At 41.4% G+C, this 12,940-nt stretch overlaps 3 protein-coding genes across 4 annotated transcripts in view; 1 reads left to right on the top strand and 2 right to left on the bottom strand.

The window, feature by feature from the left end:
- Positions 1–2,533, bottom strand: part of mthfd1b (methylenetetrahydrofolate dehydrogenase (NADP+ dependent) 1b) — an 18,041-nt gene extending 15,508 nt beyond the window's left edge. For both annotated transcript variants that reach the window (XM_005916961.3, XM_005916960.3), the window contains exons 1-4: positions 2,364–2,533; positions 532–616; positions 210–269; positions 46–99 (exon numbers count right to left, since the gene is read on the bottom strand). In XM_005916961.3, the coding sequence (XP_005917023.1) occupies positions 46–99; positions 210–269; positions 532–616; positions 2,364–2,401 (237 nt within the window). In that variant the 5' untranslated portion in view covers positions 2,402–2,533. The remainder of the gene's footprint in view (positions 1–45; positions 100–209; positions 270–531; positions 617–2,363) is intronic.
- A 168-nt stretch (positions 2,534–2,701) lies between these two features.
- On the top strand, positions 2,702–6,987 carry cunh14orf28 (chromosome unknown C14orf28 homolog). The gene is made up of 5 exons (XM_005916963.3): positions 2,702–3,015; positions 3,286–3,810; positions 4,064–4,153; positions 4,243–4,377; positions 4,773–6,987. The coding sequence occupies exons 1-5, from the start codon at positions 2,930–2,932 to the stop codon at positions 4,954–4,956; spliced, it is 1,020 nt and encodes a 339-aa protein (XP_005917025.1). The 5' UTR covers positions 2,702–2,929; the 3' UTR covers positions 4,957–6,987.
- A 1,200-nt stretch (positions 6,988–8,187) lies between these two features.
- LOC102288616 (kelch-like protein 28) overlaps positions 8,188–12,940 on the bottom strand; it is a gene marked incomplete in the record, with an annotated part of 8,273 nt that continues 3,520 nt past the window's right edge. Inside the window, 2 exon segments of the mRNA XM_042218276.1 lie at positions 8,188–9,732; positions 9,845–10,053. Coding sequence (XP_042074210.1) covers positions 9,569–9,732; positions 9,845–10,053 — 373 coding nt within the window.

Consider the following 12,940-nt stretch of genomic DNA (forward strand, 5'->3'; position numbering starts at 1 on the left):
CCCGACAACTAAATAAACAAGCCTCCAGTAATGATTCTAACTCACCTCCTCCTCTGTTGCGGTCGCGGGAAGTCTCAAATGCATTGCATTTATTCCAATCTGCACACAAAAATGCAGCTTAGGGATAGAGCTGTGGCTCATTGAAACAATATGCAGTGTACACACGCGGTGCAAAAATCCCTTGAGTATCAAAAAATTATTTTCTTTACCTCTGCTGCTGCTTTGAGCTTCATGCTGATGTACAGATTTGAATCATCGCGGTCTCCAACCTGAAAGACACATACTACTTATCCCCCTGCATATTTCTATGACAGAACAGGAACTATGTCACACAGACAAAGCACCAGCATAAATGTCAGAATCCTCATGTGCACACACAGGGTATCTGTGTGCCACTGCACACAGATACCCTGACCCTTACCTGCCAGGTGCTCTCTCTAACAAAAGGCCAAATGAAAGCATGGGTAGAAATGTTTTTAGGGAAAAAAGGCTTTTAGCCTTCAACCACAAAGAATTCCATCATAAACTTACCTGTAAAACCACTAGACCAGGCCTGAAGTTGGGATTCTTAAGTTTCAACTGCTCGACATCCTTCTTCAGACGCTCCCTCACCTGCCTGAGAAAACAAAATACAGCCAATTTAATTTGTGCAATAACACAAAAAAAGAGTTAGCAGTATCATGTGACCCAATCTGTACCGTTTAATTAAAACAGTGACAAATTTATGCACCAGATCAATGCCATCTGATGATCTCATTGTGAGTCATTTTCCAAACTCAAACTATCATTCCGGACAATCACTCAGAAAAGCGTGCTTATCTTCAGTTATTGTCTTCATTTTATCTTTATTGATTTAATGTTCTGGAGACTAGAAAACATGGCACTATTTTTTGCGCAGAGAAGAGATAAGCCAGAACGGATAAAGGTTGAATACAATCAGCTGAACCAATCAAAGACAAGCGAGAAAACAGTGATTGCGTTAACTGAACTTTGTGGTCATTGCTTTTGTGTCTAAACCCAAAATCCTGATTGCACACAAAAGTGTTTGGTTTAACATATTGTGGATGCAAATGAAACAAAGAAAAGAACCCAAAGTTCAAAAGAAAGTAGGTAACAGATGTGCATCATGTAAGCTGTAACAGGAGTGGTGATGAAATACATTTTGGCACTGATTTGAGACACAGTTCAACTAAACTTAGTCTCAAGAGAAACTCCTTAACCTTAAGATTTATGTACCCCCCCCCCCTTTTTTTTTCAAGATGCAATAATGTGTGCAGAAAATGTTTTCCAAACATATAGCACAAATTATATACAATATGCATATAAAACAGGGTAATTAAATGTTACTTAGGTACAGTATTTTGCATATGACCTTGTTTGCTTTTTATTTATCTACCAGCAGAGTGACCCTGGGGATCTTTCCAGTAATTAGAAAAGGCAATCACAACACTGAGTATTGTACCATAACAGATCTTTATCTCAACAGTGACTGGTACAAGTTTTCCTCATTAAACAACCAGGGCTCATGTTCCTACAAACACAGGTCATTCATACAGTGTGCAGTCAAGCATGTCAGCTTCTGTCGAACTTTGGAGATAATGAATAAAGATGACCCATGGGGAGAGCGGCTCTGTGGCTGCATGGCCTCTTTGTATTGTATAATATAATCGACTAATAACTACTGTGAGGCGGTCTTAACAAGATACAGGCCGCTATATCTTGTGACAAGCACATGCAGCTAGATGTCTTTTGTGTTACTGTTAGAAAGATTTTGCCTTTTTGCCATTTTTCCACTCATTCTCATTACTTGGATCTGGTCAAAGTTTTTCGATTTAAAAAAATTATAATAATTTTAAAAAAGGGTTTGCCTGGAATATCTGACTGTATAAATTGTATTTTTCTTCTTCAAATTAGGTCAGTGAACCAATAGGACAAAGATCAGAGCACAACGCCACAGCTTCTTACATAACACCCCAGGATTTGCAATGATGCATTCAGAAGTTATGAATGACCAAACCTAACCAGTTAAGAAAGTGAATTACTCAGATTTCCGCTGAATTTAGAGTCAACGCATATGCACTGTAAACAGTCTCTGCGGCCCGATGCGACTGATTTAACAGTAAAACTGTTGATTATACTAAGTTATGAAATCACTTCACGGCGTCAGACTGCTTACTTCATATATATAAGATTGCATTTAAAATCCTCAGAGGATGCACAGCGTTTGAGTAAGATCAGACATCACCAGTTGTTAAGTTACTGTAACTTTGCTAGTTAGCTTCTTTAGCCAGTCACATGTTTCACAACGCTGATTACATTCACATGCTACCTATGCTTTCGTAAAGGTAATGTTTGATACTTACGCTGAAACCTCTTTACCGCTTATGATCTGAGCTGGCATCTTTCCCTGGGATGGTCTCTGCTCTTCTGGTGACGGTAGTAGCTGGTCTGCACGCTCACTGACTTGTAAGTAGCAGACTCCGTCCACAAACCAACCCTACGGTTCAGCGTATTAACTTTCAGGAATAGAACAACGTAGTTCAATGTAGAATATTCGCTCGGCCTACCTAAATGGGCGGTGCTCGTGACAGCCAATCATATATCATCTTAAACGTGCTAGAATATATTGACCAATAGCACTTCTAGCTGTGCTCTAACGCTCACGGTGAAGTCGGGGGCGGGGGCTGTGCAAAACTGGGGTGTAATAACGTGGAGAATCAGGAGAGGGCAGCACTGTATATACACAGAGCTTAGATTAATATCATTACAAAGCTAACAGCAACTGTTTATATAGGTCAGACTTGACGTCTACTACAATTTTCGATCCACAGTAAGGTGTCTTCGTTTACTAGAAGGTGCGAGACAAATACCACAACTTATATTTCTGGCTTTGAGGTCCGACGTGAGAAATGAGGAAATACGGAGAGGAATGGAGAGTAGATTCTGTGTTTTGAACGACACTGAGGACCTCAAAACACGAATTTCAAACACTGAGAACAATCAACACTTCGAAAGGTAAGCTTATATATTGTAGGTGATGGTTTGTTATCATTTGTTGGGCTCCGACTAGTCCCTGGAGGGTAACAGTGCTTTACTTGCCAATTGCGTGGTTTGTTTTTGCTATCGCAGGATTTTTGACCTACATTTGCACAGCGTCAGTTTTTCGAAATGAAACAGATCAAATCCACCGGGGCGATACATTTAACCTCGTCCTGTGTTAAAACGCATTTGTCTGAACTTTTGCTGGTTGGTGTGTGTATTTATTTATTTAATTATTTGTTTTAGGTCCAAGACGCTTTTTGAAGAAATACGTGCCTCCATAAACAACAACGACGAGGAGGACCGCTCCTTCTGGAGGCCTGTGCTCCCTTGGGGAGGCGTTTTTACCATCAAGGCAGGACGGAAAGCCATATCATGCACGCCTCTGTACGTGGAAATCCAGCTCAAAAACACCTGCACCATCGATGGCTTCCTCATGATCCTTTATGTGATTCTGCGGGACAACCAGGGCTTTCGCAGGGAGCTGGCTGTCTTCCTGGGCAAGCAGTTTGTGGAGCATTTCCTCTACCTGATGGACTCCTGTGACTACACCACAGTGAAGATGCTGTGGATCTGGGACAGAATGTCTAAAAGGCAGTATCGCTCTGAGATCCACCAGGCAGCCCTGGAGATCGACCTGTTTGGCAACGAGCACCAAAACTTTACAGAGAACCTGGAAAACCTCATGTCCACCACGCAGGAGAGCCTGTGCACCAGCTGGAGCTGTCCAGCCCGCTTCCAGGATTGCCTCAAAAGTACCATCAACATCAGGTAAACTGTATTTACCTACTATTCAAGTGTTTTGTTAAGACACAGTTGCTGGCTTTTTACCCAAAATATTTGTTTTTTCCCCCAGTATTTGATGTTTAAGTGCCCTTCAGCAGACCTCAGCTGTGCATCGTCTTATGCCAAAGTTGGCAGAAAGAATTGCAATCAAGTGTTGTGACGTGTTTGTGAGTGGATTGTTGTTACATTATATTTTTCACATTTCTAAGAATTTCACTCTGACCCTTTTTCCTCTCAGTCCTCCTCACGAGCTTCCTCACAGAGACCCAATTCAGTCAGCTGTGGATGAGTTCTTCTGCCCCAAGCTCCTGCTCTGCTGTGAAATTGGGTGAGACACGGCAGGATCTTCATCATCGTCATCTTTTTCAGCGCTGTGTTGTTGTACTTCCTTGACAATTTTTTATTTATTTTAAACAGATGTGATGGTCTAAGGGAATTCTCCCAGAGGATTTTCTGCCATGGCCCTCCACCCTTTGTTATCCTCAACATGCAGCAGTGGAAGTCAGAGGAGCTGTCGTATGTCCCTTACCATCTGGCTCTCTGTCAGCACAGGTATGAATCAGAGGTGGATATATCTACAGTAGGTTCTGCATTGCTGTTCATTCAAACGATGTGGCAGTGTAGCCTTCATGTTGCTCAGGTGGAGCCCGGCCTCCTAATGCTTTTACATCTGCTGAGCCAGAGGCCTGTGCATAGTCATCATAACTGAATTAATGGAACTTTATTTATGATGCAGGATGGTCATTAAAATTAAAAATGTCCGATAACTATCCTGTCTGATCAGTGATTAAATTTTAAATGTCATTTGGATCTTCTCCACTGCACTGTTGTGCTGCCTGTCTTTATTTGTTGGGATTTCTTTCATTGGAAATCAAAAGAGCAGCAAAAATATCTGGAAAAATCTACTTTCCAGTATTGAGAACAATAAATGTTTTTCTTACCTGCAGGTACACACTTGAGGGTGCCACACTGTTCAACAAGGAGGAGCATCACTACTCTGCAGCCTTCCAGATAGACGGTTGCTGGATGCACTATGACGGTCTGAGGAATGATAATCTGATCTTGTTACACAAGCCCCCAGAGCTCCTGCTGCTGTCCTCTCTGGTCTATGTCCGCACCTCTGACAAGTGAACTCATAGTTTCTCAGGTGGACATAGAGTACAGATGAGCCAAAGTCTCAGCACATGCCAGAGTGATTGCATTCATCCAGTTTTTTGTTGTTACATTACCACAATGTTGTTCTTTTCTTACTGCATTGCTATAAGTTTTAATTCCTGTCCTGGGTTAGCTTCCTCAATTCAGCTGAATGCTTGGTTAAAGCTTACAGTGCAAAATGGAAATGACATCTTTTTGGGCACGCTTGGAATCCAAGAATATAATGGACTATAATAGTCCAGGGTTGAGATTTATAAACAATAATACGAGTCAGTACTGAATTTCATATACATGTGCAGTGACCATCGGCATAAGACATTAGTAGGTAAAACTGCTCTGTAGAAATTTCTGTTTGGAGTTGATACTGACACAAGTTTTCAGTACAAATATAAAAACTATTGGGTTTTTTTTTTACCTCCATGGTTGATTTACAAAACTCTCCTGCCAGCCGTGCATGCAGCGATGCAGACCTCTCAGCTGTTGTTCATCTGTTTGGCAATGCTTTTCCATAATAACCACAGTATACTGGTTAGTACTTAGCACAAGCATAATGACACAGAGGGTGCAATTGAATCAAACTTGGTCATTATGCCAAAGAAAATATACAATCTGCTAATGTACACACACACAGTTTTTCCTGTCTTCATAGTTCCAAAGGTCTGTGTACAATTCCCAAGTCCTCTCTGGTTCCTGCACTGATCAGATCCATTTCATTCCCAACGCAGACACACCAGCGCACAAACATAAATGTAAGCCCCCTTGCTACAGGGATTCAACGCAGTACTGTAATTTAAGCTTATGTTTATGCATTTCAGTCCTTTCCTAAAATTAAACTGGTGCTCCCCCCCCCACATTTACACTGTGGGGTGAGGAAAAACTACTAAGTCCCCGCCTACCAGGTGAACAAGTTAAGGTTTAAATTTGAGGTAAGCATTTGCCAAAACAGGTGAAAATATAAAATTATACCAATTTAGAAGTAATCTGAAATTACACTACAAGCTGGCCTAGAAATCCATTCAGGCCACATGTATAAACCGATGAATAAAAGTCAGGCATTTCACAGCTTGTTCAGCACACAGCAGTCTCAAAATGTTATGTTAGTGTTTGGTTTGGTTTAAGTCAAAGCATTACTGTTGTCACACAGTGCCTCTCTCAAGGAAAGTTTAACATGAATCCAGTTGAGAGTTAATTCTTGGGTCAAGATTTTAAGTTTTTTTTTCCCCCCTGTTTGTTTATATGCTGACACTGTCTTTACAATACAAATACAGATATTTTTGAAACCTTGCCTATGGCTCCAGTTTATCGTCCTTTTTCACATGCATGCCAGGAAGAGATGCAGAAAAAGCAGGCAGTACCTTTTTAAGGCAGGCATTTATTTTAAACTGGGTACAGCTGCACCACATAAACAGACTTAAATGTATGTAAAATGTCTTCAGTCAAACATGAGAAAATGTGAAAAGCTACTGTTTTTAAACACCTAATGTTATCTTGTACTTCCAGTATTAATCCACAGGATATAAAATTCAAGATCATCACCTTACTCCAGACACACAAGGAAATGTAAAAAGAAGCAGAGTGGTCATTTTGGCTAACATTGACATCAGTTTCATAGGATTTCACCCCCCCCCCCTCCCCCCTCAGACATAAACAGAGTGGTAGGCCACTGCAGAACATGTGTTAGTCATCCATCTGCTTTCTTTGTACAAGCACTTTGGTGAGAGTGGTGGCAAAACATGACATTAATTTAGGCCATAATTTAAAGAGAGAAAAAAAAAAGTATACATCTGTTCTTTTTTTGCAGATTCACGTTTCCAGATTTTCATCAGCCTCTCTCCAACCTTAAAATAGTTAGTATACACATCAGAAATGGCAACATATGTACATAACAGTGACAAGATGAATCGTGGCAGCGGCGACGGCGCACAATTACGCCTGCGTGATTCTGTGCCGTGGCTGCAGTGCTAAAGTGACAAACACTACTACAACAGACAAAAAAAAAACAAACAAGAATTTAGAGAACACAAACAAAACAAATTAAATACAAAATTGATAGTTGTGCTGTTTTGAAATAAAGTGTACAGACGTACAAATTAAGTTGTGTTACTTTTCAAATAGCGGTAAATCAGAAATTCAAAGTACTTTACTTTGATTGGGGGGGGAAAAAAAAAAAAAAAAAAGGAAACAAATCAATGACAAACCGCGATTCTCACATGTGACACTGACCAGTTTGCACGGCAAATGTCATTTAACTTCTCATCTTACAGATTTAGTTTAAAGTAAACAAGGGCAAGGTGAAAGAACACACCTATGTAGTGTTTACAAGACTTAAGTGCTGAACTGCAGGAAAAAAATTAATCTAAATTGATCCAAATAAACACAGGCTTTGTGCAAAATGAACCAGCATGCACAACAAAAATGACAACATAGGATGACTGGTTGGTTTAGACAATGTCAAGCTACCGTCTGATGTTTCATTTGGACATCACCAGCCAACAGTGTGATCTGACAGACATGCTATGTGGGGGTTCTCTTACACCAACATAAGATGCCTTGGCCTTATTCTAGAGACAAACAACAAAACATAATTTAACCCACGAAAGGAAACAAGTCTTATTGCAGTATCTAAATGCCATTAGCTTAAATCAAAACATATAGAAATTACAATATGTATCAAATAGTTTGGTAAGTGCAATGCAGAGCTTGGTTAATGTGCAAACATTAGTCCACAAAGCAACGCAAAAAAAACCAAAAAAACAAAACAAAAACAACACACACAACAACCAACAACCCATGCCTTGAACATAAAACAAGTGACTTAAGACGTATCACTACCTGGCCGTCTGCTAATCGAGTGTCCCCTCTATTACTGTGCAGTCACTCGAGCGTAGTTGCACGCTTTGAACTCTCTCCCAGGGCTGGTGACAGTAACAACATGGCCAGAGCTGGCAAGCACAGCCCTTGGTGCTTATTTTTATTTATATATATATATATATATATATATATATATTTTAAAACCTAAGCTTGCAAGCAAGACCTGGCCACGTGTAGACATGTTTTTAGAGGAGGATTAACTAGCACAGAAATGTCCCACCCAATCACAAATAAAATCGTGTTCAAAGCCAAGAGAGGATACCAGCTACAGATAGTTGACAAAGCATGCTCACATCCTGCAACTGGACCAATAATGGAGAAAGTGTAACATTTTTAAAAAAAAAGTTTGAAGTATTTGGGAGAAAAAAAAGAAAAGAATGAAATCATGCCAATCTTCTCGCCTTTGGGGACTATGCAGGTAGAAGTTTGCAGTTGTTGGCCCACAGGCTTCCCTTTTAGTAGCTTTAGGGGCCACTTGCATTTTCTCCAATGAAATTCATACGATAGCAAATAACTATCACCAGTTACACAGCAGAGGCCTAACAGAGTTTGACATTAACTGGATGAAGCAACGCAGACAAACAGCTAAATCCTGAATCCTAAATATAGCACCAGTTAGTATTGTATACAGACCAAAAAAGGTGAAAAGAAGGCCAAGGTCAGTTTCAACTATTGTGAACAGTAGCAAGTGCATGATCTGACCTTAGACCGATGCAACAGAGGAGAGAATATGAGACCCTTTTTTTTTTTTTTTTTAACTTTTTTGTTTTGAGTTTTTAAATGGCTCAGAGGATGAAGCAGAGACTAGTGGTGAACACTTTAAGGAGAATTCACCTCTACAGTGGCTGTGGGAATCAAACTGTACACACATTAGTGAGCCAGTGCAGAAGAACATTTACAGGCAATGCACTAGAGGATATATTTATATCTATATATTTCATTTAGACCATTTACAAGAGAAAGGCAGCCCTTTTTGAGAAAATATAAATATTCCAACTTTTCTATTTTTTGTCAAGCACTGATGTGGATGCAGAATTATCCTGCGTTGCTGAGCCCAAGCATCAGTTCTGCACGCAGACATGTGATAAAACAAAAGTTCTATCTGACATGCACATACCCCCTGGACCATACACACAGACATACACACTATATGGCCAATAACCACATAGTCATCAAATGCACAAGCAAACTGCAGTGTTCTAGGAAATTTGAACACACAGCTCTGGTTGCAGCAGAAAAATTCCTAAACAAAACAAAAAAAGTTTAACACAATTAAGGACGTGAAGCACAACATAACACTGTCTGCAAACTTGACGAAGAATTTTGTAACGTAAATAAGCAGATTCCACAATCCTCTGAGACATAGCTCGAAGTCCTCATTGTGGTCCAGCAGCAATAGAGCGTTCATCTCAGTTTTCCAGTGACAGTCATCCAAACACCATCCACCTTCCTCCGTCATCTCCAGAACCTTCCAGCTCTTCCTCATCCCTGCAGCATGGACTGCAGTCCCCCTTCTAGCCAGCCAGCTAGCCCGGTACACCCATCCACCCAGAAATGCTCTCTGATGTTAATGAAAATGTGCAGGCAAGCTCATCTGCACCTGGAGGATGAATGTGGGGAAGGAGGAGGAGAGCCAAAAAAATAAAATAATAAAAAGAGAGAAAGTCTTCTTTGTGTCTAAGGTAATTTATTGGGTCCTAGCTGGCTGGGCCATGGGTCAAAGGGCAGTCAGACCAAAGTTACAACGGCAGTACATCATGCCACTGGAGTCCAACCAGCTATCTGAGATGGGATCATAACGCTGAACAGTGTTCAGGTAGGATGACCCGGAGTGACCTCCTACCACATAGAGGTAGTTGTCCACAATGGCAGAGCCCACACCTGGAAGACAACAATACCACAAACATCTCTCATTATAGGCTTTTCGTGTTATTTTCTGGATCCAACCATCACAATAGTGTCACTCATTTTGAATTTAAAACTCAAAACTCACCAGTTCTGGGTTCGTTCATTGGTCGGCACGCCGTCCACTGGTTTTGATGTGGATCGTACCGCTCGATGCTGGACAGGTGCGACACTCCGTTGTGTCCACCCACCACAAATATAAATCCAAGCATCACACCTACTCCGAAGTTGATCCTCTTATCTGCCATGGGGGCTACCATTTCCCAGGCATCCTTGCTAGGGTCATACCGCTCCACGCTGTGTACAGTAGACGCAGCACAGTTATCAAAACACAAAGGTTAAAACGCTCCAACTCACCCGCTACTTGCAATACCTAGCTTTGCTTCCAGCTGTGCCTTCACTTTGAGACATTTACAGTGGGGCAAAAAAGTATTTAGTCAGCCACCGATTGTGCAAGTTCCCCCACCTAAAATGATGACAGAGGTCAGTAATTTGCACCAGAGGTACACTTCAACTGTGAGAGACAGAATGTGAAAACAAAATCCATGAATCCACATGGTAGGATTTGTAAAGAATTTATTGGTAAATCAGGGTGGAAAATAAGTATTTGGTCAATAACAAAAATACAACTCAATACTTTGTAACATAACCTTTGTTGGCAATAACAAGAGGTCAAACGTTTACTATAGGTCTTTACCAGGTTTGCACACACAGTAGCTGGTATTTTGGCCCATTCCTCCATGCAGATCTTCTCGAGAGCAGTGATGTTTTGGGGCTGTCGCCGAGCAACACGGACTTTCAACTCCCGCCACAGCTTTTCTATGGGGTTGAGGTCTGAGACTGGCTAGGCCACTCCAGGACTTTCAAATGCTTCTTACGGAGCCACTCCTTTGTTGCCCGGGCGGTGTGTTTTGGATCATCGTCATGTTGGAAGACCCAGCCTCGTTTCATCTTCAAAGTTCTCACTGATGGAAGGAGGTTTTGGCTCAAAATCTCACGATACATGGCCCCATTCATTCTGTCCTTAACACGGATCAGTCGTCCTGTCCCCTTGGCAGAAAAACAGCCCCATAGCATGATGTTTCCACCCCCATGCTTCACAGTAGGTATGGTGTTCTTGGGATGCAACTCAGTATTCTTCTTCCTCCAAACACGACGAGTTGAGTTTATACCAAAAAGTTCTACTTTGGTTTCATCTGACCACATGACATTCTCCCAATCCTCTTCTGTATCATCCATGTGCTCTCTGGCAAACTTCAGACGGGCCTGGACATGCACTGGCTTCAGCAGCGGAACACGTCTGGCACTGCCGGATTTGATTCCCTGCCGTTGTAGTGTGTTACTGATGGTGACCTTTGTTACTTTGGTCCCAGCTCTCTGCAGGTCATTCACCAGGTCCCCCCGTGTGGTTCTGGGATCTTTGCTCACCGTTCTCATGATCATTTTGACCCCACGGGATGAGATCTTGCGTGGAGCCCCAGATCGAGGGAGATTATCAGTGGTCTTGTATGTCTTCCATTTTCTGATGATTGCTCCCACAGTTGATTTTTTCACACCAAGCTGCTTGCCTATTGTAGATTCACTCTTCCCAGTCTGGTGCAGGTCTACAATACTTTTCCTGGTGTCCTTCGAAAGCTCTTTGGTCTTGGCCATGGCGGAGTTTGGAGTCTGACTGTTTGAGGCTGTGGACAGGTGTCTTTTATACAGATGAGTTCAAACAGGTGCCATTCATACAGGTAACGAGTGGGGGACAGAAAAGCTTCTTACAGAAGACGTTACAGGTCTGTGAGAGCCAGAGATTTTCCTTGTTTGAGGTGACCAAATACTTATTTTCCACCCTGATTTACCAATAAATTCTTTACAAATCCTACCATGTGGATTCATGGATTTTTTTTTCACATTCTGTCTCTCACAGTTGAAGTGTACCTCTGGTGCAAATTACTGACCTCTGTCATCATTTTAAGTGGGGGAACTTGCACAATCGGTGGCTGACTAAATACTTTTTTGCCCCACTGTATGGCAATATCCACAATGACCAGTCTTTGCAGACCTAAAGGTGAGCTCACATTACACATCTGGTGTAAGAATGCCTCCTCCATCTCCTGTTCCCCTTCTACTAAAGGCTAAATGACAGTTCAGAGAACCTTTGTTCAGCTTTGAATGGGAGCTATTGCTCAGTCAAACAGAGGCACTGCTGCATTGTATTTATTTTTTCCACCACCACTGTTATAGCTGTGTGCTGAGAAATTTTGTTAAGTAATGTAAACACAATGGGGTTCTTTCTATGCATGCGAGCTTCACAATGCATAATGACTGAGCAATTTTCTTTTAATCGTACAGGGAAAAAAAGAAAACAAGTTAGATGGTCATATCAAACACGCCAATTTGAACTTGTAATGAGGGAGCGATGAATTCCTGAGAGCCACTGGAACATTGGCAAACTAAGCCATATAAGCCACGGGGGAAAGCAGGGGGGAAGAAAAAAAAAAAAAAAAAAAAAAAGAAGAAATGTCCCCACAGATTCTTTGTCCAAACACATTTTCCTGAGGGGTTTTGGGAGTCAAGGAAACAAGCAACAAGAGCGCTGCTCTCTAGTGACCTCAGCAATACAGCAACACATTTAACAACCAATTCTGTTATGGCTATCCAGCACTTATTAACAAGCTCCTGGTCTTTTTCTCAGCTAGACTCGATATCCTTCACTTCATTGCCACTTCTAATAAATAATTAACATAACCCTGAGAGGAAAGAAAAAAAACAACAAAAACAACAACAACAACAACAACAACAACTCCACAACATTTTAGGAAGTCTTAAAGGTAGGGCTGCCACGATTTGTCGACTAGTCACGATTACGTCGACTATCAAAATCGTCGACGACTGATTTAATAGTCGACGTGTCGTTTGAAGCTTTGTAAGATCGCAAAAGACGCAGGAATAATAGCAGGATTTAAGAGTGTAATAACGGACTGAAACAGAAGATGGCAGCACAGCATGTACAAGGATGCCAGCTGCCGTTAAACCCCGAAGAAGAAGAAGCAGCTGTGTCCCAGAATTCATAGCGCGGCCAACAATGGCGGTAGCTAGTTAGTTTTAATATTACTCTTATTATTCTTTCTGGGTCACAAAATAAACGTTTAACATATTTTCAGGCGAGAATGTAGCTGTGTAAACCTCAAATATC

This window comes from Haplochromis burtoni, unplaced genomic scaffold (genome assembly GCF_018398535.1).
Source record: "Haplochromis burtoni strain Fernald_Lab_line unplaced genomic scaffold, NCSU_Asbu1 Contig_16, whole genome shotgun sequence".
In the NCBI taxonomy this organism is placed as follows: Eukaryota; Metazoa; Chordata; class Actinopteri; order Cichliformes; family Cichlidae; genus Haplochromis; species Haplochromis burtoni.

Coding starts and splice junctions, on each gene's coding strand:
- cunh14orf28 (XM_005916963.3), top strand. CDS start 2,930: ATGGAGAGTAGATTCTGTGTTTTGAACGACACTGAGGACCTCAAAACA. Junction 3,016..3,285: donor AACAATCAACACTTCGAAAG/GTAAGCTTATAT, acceptor TATTTGTTTTAG/GTCCAAGACGCTTTTTGAAG. Junction 3,811..4,063: donor AAAAGTACCATCAACATCAG/GTAAACTGTATT, acceptor TTTTCCTCTCAG/TCCTCCTCACGAGCTTCCTC.